Source organism: Quercus suber, unplaced genomic scaffold (assembly GCF_002906115.3).
Source record: "Quercus suber isolate HL8 unplaced genomic scaffold, Cork oak 2.0 scaffold_697, whole genome shotgun sequence".
Taxonomy (NCBI): domain Eukaryota; kingdom Viridiplantae; phylum Streptophyta; class Magnoliopsida; order Fagales; family Fagaceae; genus Quercus; species Quercus suber.
The window spans coordinates 112,573-135,758 of NW_027070138.1; the positions used below are offsets into that span (position 1 = coordinate 112,573).

General features: G+C 32.9%; 1 protein-coding gene and 1 non-coding gene across 2 annotated transcripts; both read left to right on the top strand.

Moving 5' to 3' along the window:
- The first annotated feature begins 345 nt into the window (after positions 1-345).
- Positions 346-493, top strand: LOC136064494 (U4 spliceosomal RNA). Its single transcript, XR_010626103.1, has one exon. It is a non-coding gene; the product is annotated as a U4 spliceosomal RNA (small nuclear RNA).
- A 13,265-nt stretch (positions 494-13,758) lies between these two features.
- Positions 13,759-23,073, top strand: LOC112015684 (disease resistance protein RUN1). The gene is made up of 6 exons (XM_065766277.1): positions 13,759-14,726; positions 19,726-20,824; positions 20,924-21,241; positions 21,352-22,194; positions 22,290-22,847; positions 22,967-23,073. The coding sequence occupies exons 1-6, from the start codon at positions 14,527-14,529 to the stop codon at positions 23,060-23,062; spliced, it is 3,114 nt and encodes a 1,037-aa protein (XP_065622349.1). The 5' UTR covers positions 13,759-14,526; the 3' UTR covers positions 23,063-23,073.
- The last annotated feature ends 113 nt before the right edge of the window (positions 23,074-23,186 follow it).

Here is a 23,186-nt window from a genome sequence, read left to right on the forward strand (position 1 = left end):
CTTTTCTCTCTCCTCTCACATGTCATGCTTCTCATTTTTGTGGTTGAATTTTTTTTTTCTTTTTTTCTTGTTTAACGTGTGTTCTTCTTTGGAGTGTTTTTCTTTTTTTAATAAAAAGTTGATTTTATTTTAGGTTATTTTAATTGTGATGTGTTAAAAGTAAGAGATGTCATGTAGTTGAATTGTAAAATGATGTATTAAAATAGATAAAGTAACTTTTTAAAGTGTCAAAATAATATTCTTTTAGCATAACTTATGCCAATACTCTTAGATCTTATAAAAATGTTATAAACCTTATTGGTCATTTTTAGGAGAAAATGCCTCATCTATGCTTCTTCATAAAGGATCTTTGCACTTGGAGCAATGACGCAGCTAATGAGGTTCTAACCGAGGCTCGTCTATTGCTGGTTGAAAACTATTAAGGTTTTGGTAATTCAAACTCTCAATTAAAGAACTTATTTATAAGGTTTTGGTAATTTAATCACATTATGAGAATCACATTTGCCATTAACTACAACAAAAAAATAAAATAAAATAAAAAATAAGGAAAGCAGTCCTCCATAATTAACTATCCAAAATAACTTTACGAAGGAGTGATGTGAGAATAAAGAACACGGTAGTGAGGTACGATATATTGAAATTGCGTATAAGTATATTTATCTTTCTTGTTCTTGTTAAAATATATCATCATTTACTTAATCATCTGAGAATTGGTGGCAATTAATAAAAAAAATACAGCAAATAGTTGATTTTAATTAGCCAAATTATCAACATGTTTAATAAGATCAATTACGCAATGTATTTTGTTGGTTTTTAGATCCTTGTTAAAACACCTGTTAACCAGTTTTAAGCCCAATTTGTTAATTTGATTAATTATGTACCGCCCTTGATTAATGAGACAATTACCAATATTATGTAACAAATAAACACATTAGAGAAGAAGAGTACATAGCAATATGGTAACCTAGGGAAAACCAATGAAATATAAATTCCAAAGTGATTCAACCTAACAATCCAAAGGCACAACCGTTGCATCTAGAAACCTAGGGCATGAAACCCAAGGCTTGGGTCATCATGGGCTGAAAAACGAGCTTGATTAGTCAGCTGGAGTCGAGATTTAATGAAGCTTGATTGATCGAGCTGCAATGTCCAATACCATATTGGCATTCCTTTTATCTTTCTTTTTGCATCTGTTTCTTGTCCGCGTTAATCGTGCAAATGCAACCAACTTTTTCTTCAAATTCCATTAATGATATGCAAAATCCTAACAAATAAGATTAGAAGTAAAAATAAACTTATGCAACCAACTTATTCTTCAAATTCCATTAATGATATGCAAAATCCTAACAAATAGGATTAGAAGTAAAAACAAACTTAGTGACAAAATTCCAGTGGTGGCTTCAGGATTTTTCTTCTAGGGGGGTCAATAGTGTTGAAGCTATAAATTTGTTGTAGGAGGAGTACAAATAAAATGATTATTTATTATTATTATTATTTTTTGTATATACAACTTTCATATTATATAAAATAATCTAAAATAGTATTCTAAATACAACTTAGTATACAAACTGTATTGTACAATAGTCTAAAAAATTACTAATAGTTTAAAGATCGATAAGACAACAACCATTGAATGCATAAATAAATATAATTAAATAATAATTAAACATTTTTTTTTTCAAACTTATAATAATTTATAATATTTATATGTACTAACAATTTAAAAAAAAAATGATAAAGAAGAATAGTAATACACATAAGATTGGGTCTGGGAGTAAATGTGAAACTAAGAAATAAAAATAGTAATTGATATAAGTTTTTGCTTTTGAATTGTATGACTTTTTAATCATACACATGGTCATTCTCTTGGAATTGGAGCAAGCAATAAAAGACTTCTTGGACTTGGAAATCTATAAAACACTTATCAACCTACTTGATTAGATAGAAAGAAAACATAGAAGGGAGAAAGAAAGATAAAGAGAATGAGGAAAAAATCACAGATATAAATAGGTTTGTTGCAGAGGTGGTGTAATTTTTTTTTACAAAAAGTGGAGTAATTTTTTTGCTAATGAAGAAGAAAATTGGAAGGAAAAATAGTTTCATTCCACCATCAATAGTAAAGTAAGCCAGAGTTAAATAAAATTTATTGATTTATTTATTTTAAAATGAATTAGTAATTTTAAGAGTAGTGTTACTGCACAACACCTTTACAACATAATCTAGATGACAAGTTGTTAAAGGTATGTAAAAAAGTGTCGTCAATTGTGGGTCTAAATAAAATTAGTTATAACTTGTCGCTTAACCTTTATTTTAAAATTATTATGAAAATATTGTGAAAATAGCAATAAGTTAAGCATATTCAAGCTTATTTCAACTAAATTTAAACAAAATTGATGTTCAAGGCATTCAAAATTTTGTTTTAAGGGTCAAAACAAAAAAATTTTAAAAATTTTATATAGTTTTTTTTCCCTAGTTCATTTGAACCCCTGATTAGGTTGTTTAGAGCATTCGCATCAGCAATCTACAAACTATTCTATTTTACCACCTCAAAATCTATTTTATCATTTATACCATACCATTTTACAACACTCCCAACATCCCAACTTTTATTTTCCTATTCTACTCATTAAAATAATATTTCTACACAATAAAATAATATATCTCTCATTCTTTCTATTCAACACCACAAAAAAAACACCACCCTCTCTGACCATCAACACCACAAAAAAAAAAAAAAAAAAAAAAAAGCAACCCATGACAGTAAACCCAAACCCACACCATCATTAATCACCACGCAAACCCAAACCCACACTCATGACAGTAAACCCAGACCCATACTAGTAAACCCATCCCTTCACCACCCACAGCAACCCCCACCTCCACGACTCCACCCATCATCAATCAGCACACCACCACCACATCATCACCACACCACCCTAAACCAACCCAAACCAACTAATCCGAATCCAAACTAAACCCAATCACGACCTACCCGATCTCCACAAACCTAGACAATCCACAAAAACCCCCCATTGGAACCCACCCAAACCCACCTCATCGATCTCCACCTCAACTACGCCGCCCGCTGCCACCATCGATCACCGACCAGACCATGCCACCTCTGCCACTACCACCACCACACGAGGGTTCATGTTTGAGGAGAGGAGAGAATAGAACAAGACCACGCCAAGAAGGAAGGTAAAGAAAAATGAAAGAGAGAGAGAAAAGTGTCTCGTTGGGGGAGAATAATTTTTTTTTTTTTTACAATACTGCTACAATGCAATTCTACCTTTAGAATTGCACTGTAGCAATATTGCAATTTTTTTTTTTTTGCAATACTTGAGTTTTACAATTCTAGATGTAGGGGGTTTTTTGAGTCTTTATACTAAATCTTGCCAACATATAACATATAGCATTCCTAATGTGAATGCTCTAAAGCCACCCATGCAAAACTCATATAAATATTATTAAAAAATTGCTGTAGCATTAAACAATTGCAAAGATCTTTCTTCGATCCTTTTCTAAAATAATTATACAATTCACCATTGTCACGACATTTCTAATTTCTATAGATGATTGTCCTTTTTTTTCTTTTTCTCTTTTGCAAGGAAGTTGCCATGATTAGACTGATGAGAAACTTACTTTTGTTTGCTATCAACTTTTCTTCAAAGCTGACTCATTAGGACTAGTAACAGAATTGTTCCATCACAATTATGATTTGACACTTCAACCTTTGAACTTGGTCATGGACGGTGAACCATTGAACTTCTGTTTGTTCATATTTATTTTTTTAAATTTTCTTTTAGATAAAGATGAGAGCTTCAGGCCTACACAATCTTGTTCTTACCTTGTTTCCAAGCAATATTGTTAGAGACCCACATGCTTGCATTTTCTAAAGAAACTTCTGAGTAATTGTAGGACTACGAACAACTACACCATTTTTGTCATAGTTGTACGACGGGATGAATGGTAAGTGGTGAAAGTATAGACACACAACTTTTTTTTACTATTCACAACTCACCTTCTTTTGGATAAAGATGACCACTTCAAGTCTACGGCAATCATGTTCTTATCTCGTATCAAAGCAAATATTGTCAGAGACTCACATGCTTGCATCTTTTAGAGTAACTTATTAAGCAAAGCTAAGACCACAAACAAATACACAATTTTTATGATAATTTTACTGCATGGCGAGTTGTGAGTGGTGAATACATAAACTCACGTGGACTCACCACTTTTTCTTTACCACTCACAAACTCTTCTTTTGAATAAAGACAACAACTTCAAGTATATAGCAATCCTGTTTTTATCTTGTTTCCAAGCAAATATTGTCAGGGACTCGCATGCTTGCATCTTCTAGAGAAACTTACTGAGCAATGCTTGGACCACAAATAAACACACAACTTTTATCATAATTTTGCCATGTGGCAAGTCGTAAGTGGCAAACAAGGGTGGTTCTACCCTTTGTTCAGGGGGTTCAAATGAACCCTCTGACTTCCACAAAAAAAAAAAAAAAAATATATATATATATATATATATATATATATATGTATTTATAATTTTTTTTGTTAGTCTAATATTTTAATTTATTCTTAACAAGATTTTTGCACACCTTAACTTAAATTTTATACACCCTTACTAAAAGTATTTCCAACTTTAAGAGTACGAGTAAGTGTATGTGAACTGTTAGTATCACTCTTTATTATGAATTATATTATATGTGTGTAAGTGTGTCTAATATTAATTGTGTGCATTACCTTTTGTTATAATATTATTTGTATGAATAATGATGTGTGTGGATATTTGTGTGTACAGTATAAATATAATATAACTTTATATAATTTAATAATTAGGAAATAAAGAGGGTTTTTTACATGTGTGTATTGTTATCATGTCATAATAAATTTTTGTTATAAAGTAAAAAAAAATTCAAGAAGAAAAATTGTAAAGTTAGTGATTGTTCAAGCATTTAATTGGTTAAGTAGACACGTAGTGTATTATTTTATATATGAATGAGTGTAGTTGTATGCGTCAATAATTAATATAGAGCCAATGAGTTAAGTTTATTCACGTAGTTTCAAATATTTTTATAAAAACAATGACAAATTAATAGATAATAACAATTGCATAAAAATAAAAATGTTAGACAAACTTAACAAAATAAAATGGTCATAACTATCCACATTGGCAATAAATACTCATAATGAACTATCTTTTTTTTTTTTTTTTTTGGGTTTCCCACCGTATTTTCTCAAAACTTTCAACTAGTGACTAATCACTGTTCAAAATTTGAAAACTTGTAGAAAGAAATTGTAAAACAACATATTTTTTTGTCAATAACTTGACATATTCAAGTTCTCTTTTTATTAAAAATTTTTTAATTTAAGTTTTTTAATGATTCCCCTAAACAAAATTCTTGGAGCTGCCACTGGTGGTAAAGGCATAGACCCAAGTGAACCCATTATTTTTTCTTCATCACTCATAACTCGCCTTCTTTTGGATAAAGATGACAACTTCAAGTCTACTGCAATCCTGTTCTTATCTTGTTTCCAAGCAAATATTGTCAAAGACTCACATGCTTGCATCTTCTAGAGAAACTTAGCAATACTAGGACCACAAACAAATACACAATTTTTGTCACAATTTTGCTACGTGACAAGTCATGAGTGGTGGAGACTAGGACCCATCACTTTTTCTTCAGCACCAACAACTCGCCATGTGGCAAATTGTGCAAAAATTGTGTAATTATTTGTGGTTCTAGCATTTTCAAAACTTACTTCTAAGTGAGTTCACATTGAACCTTCAAAAAACAGCTAAAATGTTATTTTAGCAACTTCAAACACCAAAAATATTGCTCTATTAATTAAATATTGCTTTTATTTTTCTAGTGTAGCATATCAGATTAGCTACTTGCTACTCATTAAGGTTTCGTTTGTTTTGATGTAAAAGGTGCCTCGATGGGTTGAAAACCGAAAGGCAATCCATGCAAAATTAGAGAGATCCCGCTAGGTTGAGAACCTAGGCAAAAATTAGGGATTGCATCCAAGTCGTTGAGGGTCTCTGCCAAGATCAAGCCACCGGATTACCTTTCTTTAGCTCATAAGCTATCGTGCACATTTGAAGGTCCACACAACATGCGTTTTGAACCAAGAAATAGCTTGCATGAGCACACAAGCAAAAGGCAAAAAGAAAGTACAAGTGTGGCCTCTCACCCTCGGGAAGGGTTGAACTAGAAAAATACTCAAAAACCAACTTAAGGTTGAACTTCCCAAAAACACACCACCTATTTGCTGCGGTGGAAGGGATGCCTAACAAGACTTGCAGCAAGGAAGGAAGATCCCACCCATGGTAGAGAAGATGAGGTCATCAATCTCTGGTTCACACATAATGGCAGCAAATTCCTTGATAGTAGGGCATAATTCTATTTCGTGGAAGCGGAAGAGAAGGAACCTAATAGTTGATAGCAGCACGAAGAAAAGGTTTATCCACCCTAATTTGATTTTAGGGAAAGATGCAGGAAAGACCATAGGGAGCAATGGAATCCTTGAAATAGGGACCAAGCTTCATAATCCAAGTGGAGACATCAAGAGGAGAATTTTCTACCATTGGGAGACCTCAAAAAAGTGTTCTTTGGGTTGGAAGTACGTTGGTGAGGGTTTTGGACTCAAACAGCTACTTTTAGTACTTAAGTAAGTCGGTTAGGGTTTTCCAGATTCGTCACCCATGTACGCAAGGTCAACCCTGCTTACGCAAAGTCAAATCTGCATATGCAGGCCCAACCCCATGTACGCATGGCGCTTGGTAGAAGCCCATGTTCCTCTGTTTTGAGTAGAGTTTTTCACTCCAAGGCATTCCTAAGGGTTCCTGCAGCTTAAGGGATCATCCAAGATACATTCCAAGCATAAGATTGCAAGCATCAAAGAAGCAAAGTTGTATAGAAACATACAATTTATGATGTATCTTGTAAATTATATACTAAGTTGCCAATCAAGAGCATAAATGTAAAAAGATGTTTTCAAATACAATCCTATCTCAAACTTAATCCAAATATGTCTGCTAAAGGGAATAAAAAACCATAAAAGAAAAAAGAAGAAAAAAGATGTGTGTTGTATGCCCATATGTGTCTTAAACTACAGGTAATCAATGGTGCCACCTCTTCCTCGACCGATAGCTAGAAGTCGCCTCCAAATCCTCCTCTTTACCATCACCATCATCACCACCACCACCACCAGGATGGGCCGCTCCTCCAGGACCATATAGCTCCCTCGAGTAGTTGGTCACCTCCAACTTGAGATTTTCGACCAGCCATACCAACTCCTCGTGCTCTTGGATAGTGGGCTGCAATTTAAAGAAAGAAGGGTTAGTGACTGAAACAAATAGAGAAATTTGGCAAAAAGAAAGGGACAAAAGGAGAAAGAACTCACCACCCAAGTGTTGGGAGGGAAAAGATAGCCCATGACATTAGGATTACGGGGCACGACACGCTCCCAAGCAAAGCCATCCGAGCCATAAGCATAAACCGTCCAAGAGAGGTGTTAAGGATCAATAGGCTCACCGACAGCAGGTCCCCCTTGTTACAATTTCCCACATTAGAAGCCATGACAAACAAGGAAATAGGGGTATTTGAAGACACTGCATTTTGTACCCTTTACAACTTGGGCCCTCATTCCTCAATGATGCTCGAACTCTAAGGCCTAAGGCTAGGGTAGAGCCCAATTAGATATCAAATTGACTTGAGGAGTGTTAAAATGGAAAATATAACCTTTTAAATAAGCAAATATTTTTGAAAATAAAATGATCAAAGTGGCCCTCGGCCTGCGTACGTGGGCTGAGGCTTGCATACGCGAACCAAAGCATGTGTATGCAAGCACATTCCTGCGTATGCAACTAGGGTTTCAGGAGCATAAGAAATGCAAGTTTTTTGCAACATTGGATGGGGTTTGGAATGGATCCTACATCGTTTGGGAGCCATTCCAAACCCAATTTTTTCAACTATAAAAAGCCTTACATGGTACATTTTCAAAACACACAGAAATCCCATGGGAAAAACCTAAGATTCACTAGAAACTAATGAATCAAAAAGGAGTTTTACACAAAACACCCTTAAGTCAATTTTATTTGACTGGACCTTTTCTGGTCCCAATCCTTTTAATTTAATGTTGATAATCACTTTCTTATTGGTTAATGAATAGATTTGACTGAGAGTAACGGTCAAAAATCAAGCTTAGGAGCTTTTGCTTTAAGGTATTCTTTTTAGCTCTTCTTTTTATTTTTTGTCTTTCTTTTCTGTTTTGATCTTGTTTTTAGTTTTGTTTATGTTTATGCATGTTTGCCTAGGTTAATATACAATTTTGTCTAGGTTTTGAGCATGCTAGGTTGTTAGAGATAGGTTATTAATGCTTGTGCTCTGTTTTCTACGTTTTTAGGTTTTCTGGGCAAGGACTTGCATACGCATAATCTTGCCTACGCATGTAGGCTTGATTATGCGCAAAAGAAATTGTAAAACAACATATTTTTTTGTCAATAACTTGACATATTCAAGTTCTCTTTTTATTAAAAATTTTTTAATTTAAGTTTTTTAATGATTCCCCTAAACAAAATTCTTGGAGCTGCCACTGGTGGTAAAGGCATAGACCCAAGTGAACCCATTATTTTTTCTTCATCACTCATAACTCGCCTTCTTTTGGATAAAGATGACAACTTCAAGTCTACTGCAATCCTGTTCTTATCTTGTTTCCAAGCAAATATTGTCAAAGACTCACATGCTTGCATCTTCTAGAGAAACTTAGCAATACTAGGACCACAAACAAATACACAATTTTTGTCACAATTTTGCTACGTGACAAGTCATGAGTGGTGGAGACTAGGACCCATCACTTTTTCTTCAGCACCAACAACTCGCCATGTGGCAAATTGTGCAAAAATTGTGTAATTATTTGTGGTTCTAGCATTTTCAAAACTTACTTCTAAGTGAGTTCACATTGAACCTTCAAAAAACAGCTAAAATGTTATTTTAGCAACTTCAAACACCAAAAATATTGCTCGATTAATTAAATATTGCTTTTATTTTTCTAGTGTAGCATATCAGATTAGCTACTTGCTACTCATTAACGTTTCGTTTGTTTTGATGTAAAATATTTCCAGGAAAATATTGTCACATTTTACAGTGTTTATTTTGTAGTAAAATATTTGGTCAAAAGTAAAATATTTTCAATCAAACAAATCACCTTAGGCAAATTTGTGTAAAATATTTTACACTTGAAATTTCAGTAAAATATTTTACATTTTTTCTCTCCCTCTTGCCTGATACTTTTCATGCTTTCTCCCTCTCATACTCTTTCTCCCTCTCAGATTTCTCTCCATAACCTAGGTTACTGAGCCACCTCCAATCCCTTTCTCCCACTAGCAACTCTAATTTGGCAACAAACTTGGTTGTAGATTAAGACTACAAATCCACTGGATATTTTTTTTATTGGATGTGAATTTTGACAAATCTGCCATTGGATTATATATTTTTTTCTTATATCTTCCATCCTAGCAAAACTTCACGAAGATCAAAGATCAATAGTTATGTCATCAATCAAATATTTAAATTTCAAGTTTTTGTAATCTAAAATTATACATAAAAAATAAGTATATGGATTGAATAGTAAATAGCATCTAATTAGCATCAAATTTGACATGTGTTTTAAGAATATAAAAACATAAAATTCCATGGTTAGATTTTCAAAATATTTAGTCTTATTAATTTTTTCAATGAGAGTTGTAGTCTTAGGCTATAACTAAGTTTGTAGTTAAACTTTATCCTTAAACTTTGGTCCTTTTATGTCTTAACAATATATTAGGCCCTTACAAATCCAAGAAAAATTTTATTTAACTCAAATTTTGAAAAATATGTAGCTTGTAGTATTGATAATAAGATTATCATACAACGATTTCAAAATATAAAAAAAAAAAAATCATAGTAGCTTTTTTTTTTAACAATATATTAGGCTCTTACAAACAAAAAAAAAAAAACCAAGAAAAAATTTATTTAACTAAAATTTTGAAAATATTTATTTTTTATGTTATTATCCTAATAATTATAGAGAGAAATGATTTTTTTTTTTTTAAAGGAAAAAGAGAGAATGGAAATTGAACAAAGCTTTATGAGAACTTCTACTTTCTATAACAGGTTTCAGGTATCCAGTGAATGCTCTAGGAATTTTTCAAGGTGGTTATTAAGAAACTTAAATTATGCAAAATCTAATAAGAAGAAAATTTTTTTTTTGAGAAAATAAGAAGATAACTTCATATATTGGGAAAAAAATGCAAATACATAAAGTCTTACAATTTATTTCTACGACTTTTTTATTTTGAAATCGTTGCATGGTAATCTCATTATCAATGCTACAAACTGTATCTTTTTCAAAATTTTAGTTAAATAAATTTTTTCTTGGTTTTTTTTTTTTTGTTTGTAAGAGCCTAATATATTGTTAAAAAAAAAAGCTACTATGATTTTTTTTTTTTTATATTTTGAAATCGTTGTATGATAATCTTATTATCAATACTACAAGCTACATATTTTTCAAAATTTGAGTTAAATAAAATTTTTCTTGGATTTGTAAGGGCCTAATATATTGTTAAGACATAAAAGGACCAAAGTTTAAGGATAAAGTTTAACTACAAACTTAGTTATAGCCTAAGACTACAACTCTCATTGAAAAAATTAATAAGACTAAATATTTTGAAAATCTAACCATGGAATTTTATGTTTTTATATTCTTAAAACACATGTCAAATTTGATGCTAATTAGATGCTATTTACTATTCAATCCATATACTTATTTTTTATGTATAATTTTAGATTACAAAAACTTGAAATTTAAATATTTGATTGATGACATAACTATTGATCTTTGATCTTCGTGAAGTTTTGCTAGGATGGAAGATATAAGAAAAAAATATATAATCCAATGGCAGATTTGTCAAAATTCACATCCAATAAAAAAAATATCCAGTGGATTTGTAGTCTTAATCTACAACCAAGTTTGTTGCCAAATTAGAGTTGCTAGTGGGAGAAAGGGATTGGAGGTGGCTCAGTAACCTAGGTTATGGAGAGAAATCTGAGAGGGAGAAAGAGTATGAGAGGGAGAAAGCATGAAAAGTATCAGGCAAGAGGGAGAGAAAAAATGTAAAATATTTTACTGAAATTTCAAGTGTAAAATATTTTACACAAATTTGCCTAAGGTGATTTGTTTGATTGAAAATATTTTACTTTTGACCAAATATTTTACTACAAAATAAACACTGTAAAATGTGACAATATTTTCCTGGAAATATTTTACATCAAAACAAACGAAACGTTAATGAGTAGCAAGTAGCTAATCTGATATGCTACACTAGAAAAATAAAAGCAATATTTAATTAATCGAGCAATATTTTTGGTGTTTGAAGTTGCTAAAATAACATTTTAGCTGTTTTTTGAAGGTTCAATGTGAACTCACTTAGAAGTAAGTTTTGAAAATGCTAGAACCACAAATAATTACACAATTTTTGCACAATTTGCCACATGGCGAGTTGTTGGTGCTGAAGAAAAAGTGATGGGTCCTAGTCTCCACCACTCATGACTTGTCACGTAGCAAAATTGTGACAAAAATTGTGTATTTGTTTGTGGTCCTAGTATTGCTAAGTTTCTCTAGAAGATGCAAGCATGTGAGTCTTTGACAATATTTGCTTGGAAACAAGATAAGAACAGGATTGCAGTAGACTTGAAGTTGTCATCTTTATCCAAAAGAAGGCGAGTTATGAGTGATGAAGAAAAAATAATGGGTTCACTTGGGTCTATGCCTTTACCACCAGTGGCAGCTCCAAGAATTTTGTTTAGGGGAATCATTAAAAAACTTAAATTAAAAAATTTTTAATAAAAAGAGAACTTGAATATGTCAAGTTATTGACAAAAAAATATGTTGTTTTACAATTTCTTTTTACAAGTTTTCAAATTTTGAACAGTGATTAGTCACTAGTTGAAAGTTTTGAGAAAATACGGTGGGAAACCCAAAAAAAAAAAAAAAAAAGATAGTTCATTATGAGTATTTATTGCCAATGTGGATAGTTATGACCATTTTATTTTGTTAAGTTTGTCTAACATTTTTATTTTTATGCAATTGTTATTATCTATTAATTTGTCATTGTTTTTATAAAAATATTTGAAACTACGTGAATAAATTTAACTCATTGGCTCTATATTAATTATTGACGCATACAACTACACTCATTCATATATAAAATAATACACTACGTGTCTACTTAACCAATTAAATGCTTGAACAATCACTAACTTTACAATTTTTCTTCTTGAATTTTTTTTTACTTTATAACAAAAATTTATTATGACATGATAACAATACACACATGTAAAAAACCCTCTTTATTTCCTAATTATTAAATTATATAAAGTTATATTATATTTATACTGTACACACAAATATCCACACACATCATTATTCATACAAATAATATTATAACAAAAGGTAATGCACACAATTAATATTAGACACACTTACACANCTAGGTTCTTATCTCTTCTGTATACGTATGAGGATCGTTCCTGTTAAGGAAATCTTCTAGAGGGTCACCTAAATTACTGAAGTATAGAGTCGATCAGTATTTAATCTTATCCGAGACCGAACTTCTCCTCGGACCATCCTCCTCTACTCCATCTTTTATAATTCTGAACTATGGGCTTCTTCTAATCAATCGTTCTCCTCGAACACACATATTCTTAGATCTAGCCCAAGGCCCAATATACAATCCTGGGCTTTTACCCCCACAATAGCCTCTCAAAATTCCGGTTTTTCCCTCGCATTCGAGGAGAAAAGATGGGATTTTGAATTATTTCAAATTTGAATAATAAGAGTATTAAAAACCCCTTAGCTTACACGTGTGGGAGTATTGTTTTATGCGCTTTCATGATTGCTGTTAACGTTTCGGAATTCGTGAGGCTTCATTAACTGCTACAGGTGGCGTTATGTCCCTCGCGTCTGATGATGAGGCTTTAATCAAACGGCTGACGTTCTTCCTCAGGATTTGGGCGGGATAACTTCCACCCACTTTTGCCCTCTATATAAAACTTCGAAGGAAATCCTTTCTCATTTTCTTTACAAATTCTCAAACTTTCCAACGATCTCCAGCGTTTCAACACACAAAGCCTGCTAGAATCACCAAGCTTCCATAGTTGTTTTCTCAGAAATTATTGCAAGTTTCTCGAAAAACTTCAAGGGTCACAATATACCTTAGTATATGTGTGTGAAATTAAATCTTAGAGACTAGAATTCCAGCTCTTGCCCCTCCTACCTCACAAGAACTTTGTACTTGTAGAGTAACTATAATGTCAAGAGTGTCATTATTAATTTAAAACTTACTCACATGCTTGTTTTAAAATTTCACCATCACACCAATGGTGTCATTATAAATTTTTAGATTTTAAACATTCAAAAATGAGAATTTCTGCAGGTTGCCATTGTTATCTGGATTACTAGATGTACATAGTACTTTATAAAACTTGAATTAATATATCATATATAAAAAATACTAATTAAAAATATAAATTTAATTGTTTAAAAAAATCTTATACAAACTCATTTAGGAGGTAAATACTAAATAATTAATAATTTGACTATTATGGATTATTTTAACATGACAAAAATACACATTATAAAAAAAAGGGGGATTGGTCCATTCCCAGAGAGGTGGATGGAGTGTGAAACAGTGAAAGTAAGAAAATCATAGGATCCATTCCCACAAAGGTGGATGGAAATGTGAAAGTAAGAACATGTTCCCACTTAAAGCACCTATAAATGCCTCTCCCACGTTGCCAGGAATTTAATACCGCGAATGATAATTGAAACCTTGATACAGAAAGTAGAAGTTCTCATAAAGCTTTGCTCAAGTTCCATTCTCTTCCTTCTCAAAAAAAAAAAAAAAGAAGTTCCATTCTCTTTTTTTCCTTTAGAAAAAAAAATCCAATCTCTTTTAGTACTCCCTTTTCCATAAACAAGCTATAGGTAGTAGTTCTCATAAATCTTTGATCAAGTTCCATTCTCATCCTTCTCAAAAAAAAAAAAAAAAAAAAAAATCCATTCTCTTTTTTTCCTTAAAAAAAAAAAAAAAATTCCATTCTCTTTTAGTACTCCCTTTTCCATAAACAAGCTATAGGTTGTGAATTTCCAATGACTTCCATGAGCACTCAAAAAGCCTGCGCATCCTCGTCTTTCTCATCTTCTTCTTCTACATCTCAATGGAAACATGAAGTTTTTCTTAGTTTCTATGGAGATGACACCCGTAAGAATTTTACGGATCATCTATATGTTGCTTTGATACAAAAGGTATTATTGTTTATAGAGATGATGAAGATCTCGAGGAAGGAAAACCCATTGGTTCAGAACTCATGAAAGCAATAGAAGAATCCAAGTATGCAATTATTGTTCTCTCAAAAAATTATGCCCATTCAAAGTGGTGTTTGGATGAACTTGTCAAAATTCTTGAATGCATGAAAGAGAAGGGGCTGAAAGTTCGGCCCATTTTCTACCATGTACATCCTCTGATGTTGGGAATCAGAGAAAGACTTTTGAGGAAGCATTTCGCAAGCATAAAGAAGAGGGCAAAGTTAGCATAAATCAGATGCACGATTGGAGAACTGCACTGGAAGAAGTAAGCAAGATCAAAGGGAGGCATTTATTGCATAGGTAAGGTTCTTCTACCTTATCTTCTGGTCATATCATCAATGATTTGGATAACTTTTGAATTGGTTTTGTTCTAATTATCTGAAAAATAATATGAAAAAACAAATATTGTTGAACTTGTCCAATAAAACTATAGAAGTAAAGTAAACCCAACAAATTCAATTTGGTACCAAAAAAAAAAAAAATCAAAAAAATTATATTTGATACCAAAAATTTATGCATTCGTATCAAAACTTTCAAAATGCTATTTTTTAGCAACAAAAATAATAAAATGCATCAACATCAATAATGCTAAAGCTAAAACATTTAGCGTCCAAGCTACAGTGAGCTGTCATCTTTAACAGCTTACTGTAGCAATAATCTTAAAAAAAAGTGTTGGTGGTAAATGGTTTTGGGTCGTGGTTTGCTATGTTATGGTGGTGGTGGTGGATTTTGGGTCATGGGTTCGGTGTGTTGTGGTAGTGGGGATGTGGTGGGTCATGGTGGTAATGGTGGGTCACAGTGGGTTTGCTCTCTCTCCAAGTCATGGTGGTAATGGTACGCAATGGTGGGTTTGTTTATGGTTTTTTTTTTTTTTTTTTTCTTTGGTGGTGGTCTTGGTGGATTTTTTTATTATTATTATTTATTTTGGAGGTGGCTTGTGATTGTGATGGTGGTTGTTGTGGCTGGTGGTGTTGGTCTATTTTAATGGGTTTTGTGGTAGGTTGTTGTTGATGATGGTGGTTGTTGTTGTGTTTGTGGTGGTGGTTTTGTTTTTCTTTTTGTTTTTTTGTTTTTTCGGTAAGTTGTGGCTGCCGTGATGGTGGTGGTGGTGGTGAAAGTGATTGGTTGTTATGAACTTTTTTTTGAACTTTTATTTTATTTTAATTTGTTTATATTATTTTAACGAGACAAAGTAAAAATAGAATCTTTGATGTTAGATATATTGGGTCCGATTGGATATAACTTATTATTGCTGAAAACTGATGACTGTTGCTGAAAACACTGTAGCAAAATAATTTTTAAATGTATGAATAATGCCGCAGGATCCATTTTTAATATTTTTTTAATAAAGTGGCTGTGGGTCCCATGAATAGTACGTGAACAGTACCAAAACAGTGTGTGAATAGTGTTTTTTTCCCTTGCACAGTAAAACTTTGTCTCTAAACCGTGTGAAAGCAAAAAGAAAAGAAAAAAAGAAAAAGAAAAAAGAAAGAGGAGAAAACGCAACGCCGGATTAAGTTGTATCCAACAATACATTGTAAATATATTTGTTAAAATTAATGTTAGATATATTATAAATGCTAAAATTTTTAAAAAGGTTTGATGGGAGTGCACTCAGCCCCGTGGTCCTCCAAACACACTGAAAAACCCCAGTTTTCCATTTAACACATTCCAAATCACCATTGGAAAAAAAAAAAAAAAAAATACAAATTACCTGCTATGAGTCTGTGACTTCCGTACGGCTGGCATGACTGGAATCTCTGTCGCTCCCTAGCCTTTGTACTGCTATATTTTTTTGAATAAAGGTCCATTTTGAGTACAGTTTATTTTATTAAAAATTAAAAATATTGTAGTAAAATAATTTTTAAATATATGAATAGTATTGTGAGACCTATTTTTAATAAAAAAAATTGCTGAAAAGTGAAGTTTATGAGTTTTGTGAATAGTGCACATAGTGCACTAGAAAAAAGTAAAAAATTATGGCTAAAAAAAAAAAAAAAAGGAAAAACGTGAAAACACAGATGTGGGAAGCACAAAATGCGCTTTCCAAATGCACTCTAAGTCTAGTTGTATAACTTGTGTCACAACTTGCTCAAATTGTAGTTGGTAGAGAGGTGATAATGAGTCCATGTGGAGACACATTTTCATTAACCACAACTCGCAGTATGGGCAAGCCACAACTTGTGGCACAAATTCTGCCACAAGTTGTGGCCTAAACTTATTCATATTTTGTTTGTTTGTTTGTTTGTTTGTTTTGTTTGATAGAACACTGTGTTCTATGACTGAGAATTGAGACGTTTCCATGTGATTGAGTTTAATGTCATATAATAATATATAATGCTTATCAAAACTCATTAAAAAAATGCTTACTATAAAAAAAATATTATAATATATAACATACATTACTGTTGTTTATAATTATTTATTTATATTTGGTATTTATAAATTTTTTTTTTTATATATTGGGTTGTAAATGGGTTGAGGTATAGAATATCTTGCATATTATATAAAAGCTGAAGCGTAAGCTTTTAAATTGGGTTGTAAATGGCTAATGAGGACACATTTTCTTTTTCCATTTGTTCTTCGTCCACAGCCCACTACTTTCTTTAAAAAAATTCTCCCGGTGGGCTGTTGTCCAACTTTTTCAAAATTTTCCGTGTCCTTAATTACTCCATTTAAATCAAATTAGACGATGTTTAGCGCGATTCACAAATATTTTATAATTTCATATTAAAATTCCTTTTATGACTTATTTTGACATTTTACTTTTTTTCATTAAAAAAAAAAAAAAAAAAGCTTGGCACAAATTATATCACTAAACTAATTAGTATGATATGATTTTTTTTTTTTTTTAACCTGAACGCGAAATGTACATTGTGCACCATCTAAAAAAAAAAAATTCCAATGCATTTTACACCTGCAATTTTTGTAAAATCCTACTGTTACAAAAATTGAATCAAGCACCCAAATTTTGTACATGGCAAATCGCATAGATAAACTTCTAATAGACCTCATACGATTTTTAAAATTCATATAAAATAACTTTATGTACCGCACACCCTTGGTGTGATGGTCACTCCATAAGTATAAATGCTTGTGGGGTGTGGAGGACAACAGTCGGGGTTCAAGTTTTCAGGAGAAAGCTTCACACACATATACATTTAGATTAAGTTAGAGTAAAATTCTATTTTGTATTAAAAAAACTTTATGTTAATTAATAACAATTTTTCTGAAATCTATTAAATTATAAACCTCACATTCAAAATTTCAAATACAATTCTAATAGTTCATGCTAATCAGGGAAAAAAACTATTTCATTTATGTGTGTGCAATACTTAGTATCAAAGTAAAGTTAAAAATACAAAAAGACCAACAAAGAATAGGTAAAAAATTGGATTAAGGGTTGAAAGTTGATAGAATGGTATATATGTTGCCACAATGACATACCCATCAAATCAAAACTCCCAAAACCCATAAAAGTTCTCCCCTATCCAATCACAACACTCACAAAACTCATGTTGGACCTCTAACCTCCACATAGCATGATAGTGCTACATATGTGCAGCTGATGGTTGAGGCTAAAGAACATCCTTCCTAGTTTGGAGAATCTCATGTGTGTTTTTGAGTTGGGATGAAGTAAAGGGCTATGGGCAGGTGTACAGAGAGGAGCAGAAGTGCAAGAGGTGAAAACCCAAAGTGAGAGAGAGAAGGAAGAAAGTCTTGAAACGATGTACCTAATTAAATAAAGAGTCTTTATCTTTTAATTGGTGTTTATTTTAGTTAATAAAAAGTCCTTATCTTTGTGAGAGATAGAGAAGAGTCTTGAAATGATGAACTAAAGAAAACTAAAAGTTCATATCTTTTATTGCAGAGAATCCTCAACATAGTGCCACATGGAAGGACCTACTATTTTCTCACAAAAATCATAAAAAATCAGCATAGCGTAGTGTCTCATTTTTTTATAAGCATAGCCGAGTGTCTCATTTAGTTTGTACCGTATGCAATTATTATAAAGAAAAGTAATTCTTTTTTTTTTTTTCCTAGCTTTAGTAATATAAGATTTTATTTTATTTTTAAAATACAAGATTTAATTTCTATTCTAGCTCAATCTAAGTTTATATGTGTGTGAAACCTCCTCTAGGAGATTTAAATCCGGGTCCTTACCCCCTACAAGCATTTATACTTGTGGAGTGACTATATACCAAGGGTGCGTGATGGTATAAGATGTTTTAGTATCGAAAGACAAGGAAAGAAAATAACTTCTACGCCTGCTGGTTGCTTAATTTTGCTGAAGTTTAAAAGGTTTTTGGAATTAAAAAAAAAAAAAATCCTACAAGTTTATATTTGTGACAAATTAAACCTCTCTCTCTCTCTCTCTCTTTATATATATATATATATATATATATATAATTGCGTCAATTAAAACTCCACACCACACTTTCATTAGTGGGACGATCAAAACTCCTATTCCCACTTCCTTAAACTCTGTCTTAATGACATAAATTTGGCATCAATACAACTTTTTTTGTAAAGACAAGTGTGATGTTTTCTATTGAACTCTAATGCTATGTTTGGTTGGAGTGATTTTGGGGAGGATGAAAAAAAAAGAAAAGAAAAGGAAAATAGGAGAGAAAATAGATGGGAGGGGTGTTTGGTTGGAAAGGGGAGGGGGAGAGAAAATAGGTGGGGCCTAGCTATTTACAATTCTCCCACTTTTTCATCCTTCTATCATTTTTTATCTTCCCACTTTTTAATCTCTCCAACCAAATGAACTTTAGGAGTCAGTTTGGTTGGAGTGAAAACATGAAGGATGGAAAATTGAGTAAAAAAATTGGTTAGTGTGTGTTTAGTTGGAGGGATAGAAAATGGGGGAGAAAAATTTTTCTCCCAAGGCCTACATCTGCCATTCTTCATCTTCAATGTTGGTTTCCCCTTTTTTTTTTTGGGTAAATATTTTTTTTCCTTCTTTTTAAAAACTATTAATTTTTTCAAAAGTTTTCCATCTTTTCATTTTTCCATCCCTAACTAAACACACATGAGAGAAAACTAAAATCTTTTCTATTCTCCCACTTTTCATCCCCATAATTTTTTATCCTTCCATTTTTTCATTCTCTAACCAAATGGAACTTTAGAGAGAGAGGTAATGTTTTCAAAATGTGTTTTTCCTTTTTGGTAAAGACTTCTTCTCTCTCCCTCTCTCTCTCTCTCTCTCTCTCTCTCTACATTTATTGATGTTCTGTCTCTTTATAAATTGCACACATGTCTCATCAAAATTATTGTCACATCTCTTTTTCTACAGTTATGAATCAGAAGTTATCCAGAAAATCACAAAAAGCATATTTGATGAATTGAGTCGTGAATTCCCAGATGTATCTGAGAACCTTGTCGGAATAAACTCACGTTTGGAAGAAATGATGAACTTATTTGGTACAATGTCGGATGAGGTTCAATTTATTGGGATTTGGGGAATGTCTGGGATTGGTAAAACCACTCTAGCTGAAGTCACTTATAATAGAATTCATCGTCAATTTGAAGCTAGCAGCTTTATTTATAATGTTAGAGAAACATCTAAAAAAGGTGGTCTAGTTAAACTACAAGAACAACTTCTTTCTGAGACTCTTGCGGAAAAAGTAGAAAATATATGGAACCCTGAGAAAGGAATCAAAATGATAATGAATAGACTACCCCATAAAAAGGTTCTTATTGTTATTGATGATGTTGATACAGATGAACAACTACAAGCATTAGTAGGGAGCTGTAATTGGTTTGGTCCAGGGAGTTGCATCATTATAACGAGTACATATAGGCACTTGCTAAAGAGGCATCACGTGGGTATCACTATACATAGGGCTAATGGATTGGATAATGATGAAGCCCTAGAGCTCTTTAGTAGGATTGTGTTTAACCAAACTTATCCTAAAAAAGATTTTGTGAATTTGTCCAAAGATTTTGTGAAGTATGCTCAAGGGCTTCCTTTAGCTCTTGAAGTTTTTGGTCGAACCTTGATTGATAAAGAAATAGAGATATGGAAAGATAGCCTACGTCAATTAGAAGAAATACCTGAAGGAGAAATTGAAGAAAATATTGCAGATAAACTTGAAATAAGTTATACGGGATTGAATTATGCAGAGAAAAATCTATTTTTGGATATTGCGTGTTTCTTCAAAGGAGAGGACATGAATCGAGTGGCACATATAGAAGGTTCTGGTGGCCTCAAGAATATAGATACTCTCCAAGAAAAATCACTTATTACCATTTTAGGGAGAAGATTGTGGATGCATGATTTACTACAAAAGATGGCTTGGAGAATTGTTCATCGTAAATCACCTCAAGAGCTTGGAAGACGTAGTAGGCTCTGGCGTTATACAGATGTATTTCATGTACTAAAATATAACACTGTAAGTGGATTAGAGAAGTGTATATTTGTTAATATAATACTTCTAGCAATTTTTTGCTACAGCTTTCCCTACCCTAATTTAATTGTTCTTGATTACCAGGGAAAAAATGATGTAGAAGGCATGGTGCTGAAAGAAGACTTGAATGCCAAAGATGATGTAGAAGGCATGGGGCTGAATTTGCCTCCACATAAAGAAGACTTGAACGCCGAAGCCTTCTCAAAGATGAAAAGTCTAAGGTTAATCAAAATTTGTAATGTGCACCTACCTGAAGGCCTCAATTTTCTTTCTAATAGGTTACAAATGATGGAATGGCATGATTATCCTTTGAAATTCATGCCAACCAATTTTCAACCGGACAATCTTGTTGAACTCATCATGCCTCGCAGCCACATTGAGCAATTACCAGAGGGATTTAGTGTAAGTTTTCCACTAATGCATGCCAGTGTTATTGGTTTTTTTGTTTTTGTTTTTTTAGTGTAGATTAAGTTCTTGACTACCTAATTTCCCATGTCTATTTATTATCGCAGAACTTGGCCGGGTTGAGACACCTGGATCTTAGAGACTCTAAGGGCTTAGTCAAGACTCCCAGCGAAATCAACTTGAAATCTCTTGAAATTTTTATTCTATCTGGCTGTTCAAGTCTCAAGAAGTTTTCAAAGATTGGAACAAATATGACACGCTTGTCAGAGCTGTGTTTAGATGGGACTGCTGTAGAAGAATTGCCATCATCACTCGAGCGTTTGACTGGCTTGACGGTCTTGAGTCTTCAAGGTTGCAAAAACCTTTCTAGTTTTCCAAGTGTCAATTTGCCGTCTCTGAAAACTCTCAATCTATCGGGATGTAAGGCTCAACCACCTAAATCCTGGCTTTCGCACGGATTCTCCCTCGTCCGTGCTGCACATGTTTTTTTCCAAGGTTTCTTCCCTATCCGAGAGGCCATCAACCTGTTGTTGCCTAGGTTAAGATTTATTGTATCTCTAAATCTAGGTGACCGCAATTTATGGGACGGAGGACTCCCCGATGATCTTAGTGGCTTATCTTCGTTGCAGGAATTGGATTTGAGCAAAAACAACTTTACACGCCTGCCTGATAGTATTTCTCAGCTTTCTAAGCTTAAATCTCTCACGTTGAGTGATTGTAGCAGGCTTCAATCATTTGCAAATCTTCCGTTAAGTTTAGTGTTTTTAACAGCACGAAGATGTCCTTTATTGGAAAAGTATTCAAATCAGTTTGTTTTATGGACTTCGGGTGAAACAGGGTTCACTGTGGTTGATTGTGACAACCAAATGGATGAGGACCGAATTGCACCCGTCCGCATTCCGAGCTTACCATACAATGACTTCGATCCATTTTTTGAAAGATTTGTGGAGGTATTTCTCTCTCTCTCTCTCTCTCTCACAACACAATGTCACAAACGCGCGCGTTGAACATCTTTTTAATGCTTATGCATTTTAATATTTTACAGGGTGTAATTCATCAAAATAAGATCTTTCCCTTGTTCTCAAATTCAACTGAAACTCCAAAGTGGTTCAGCCATCAGAGCCCTGGGTCATCTGTAACAATCCCGCTACCTTCAAATCTTCGTGGTGATAGTAATTGGATAGGGATTGCTTTGTTTATTAGGGTTGTAATCCTTGAAAATTTGAACAATGTTTCTTCTTGTCAGGATGAAGTTTCTTTTGACTTTGTTTGTAGATCAGACATAATTGAAGGTCCATGTATAAGTTGTGGTCACATAAGCATCTCCGAAGCGCTATCTAAAGGAGTCAATGGACCCTTATTCTATGCTAGTTCATATGGAGTGAGCGTACTTATTCCAGCCGAAAGACTTAGAGACCATTTAAAGGATTGCAGTTGCATTAGTGCTGTTATTAGGAAGAAGTGCACTTTTATCGAGATCGAAACGTGTGGTGCGCGTGTACAGTACAAGCAAGAACTGGTAAAGTTTATACATGCTAGTGGCGAGATGAAGCAAAGATCCAAATGCCACCTTGATAAAGTGGAATCTTCAAGATTGTGTCAGGTCTCCTCCCATTCTTCACTTGACATTATATTTCTGTATCTCTTTTTATCTCTCTCCCACACACAACACAAACACGTGCGTTGAACATCATTGTAATTATGTATTTTAATATTTTACAGGAAGCAGTTCATCAAAATAAAAGCTTTTACGTGTTTTCAAATTCAACTGAAATTCCAGAGTGGTTCAGCCGCATCAGAAGCTTGGGCCATCTATAGGAATGCCACTACCTTTGGATCTGCATGATAATAGTAGTTGGATAGGGATTGCTCTGTTTGCTGTTGTTGTAGTCCATAAAAAATTGCACGGTCAAGATTATAAAGTTTTTATCAAATTTAATTG

Bases quoted from the DNA above. Each gene is read 5' to 3' on its own strand.
- LOC112015684 (XM_065766277.1), top strand. From the start codon at position 14,527: ATGCATGAAAGAGAAGGGGCTGAAAGTTCGGCCCATTTTCTACCATGT. The intron at 20,825-20,923 runs GTAAGTGGATTA...CTTGATTACCAG, and splicing joins ATGTACTAAAATATAACACT to GGAAAAAATGATGTAGAAGG. The intron at 22,848-22,966 runs GTCTCCTCCCAT...AATATTTTACAG, and splicing joins AATCTTCAAGATTGTGTCAG to GAAGCAGTTCATCAAAATAA.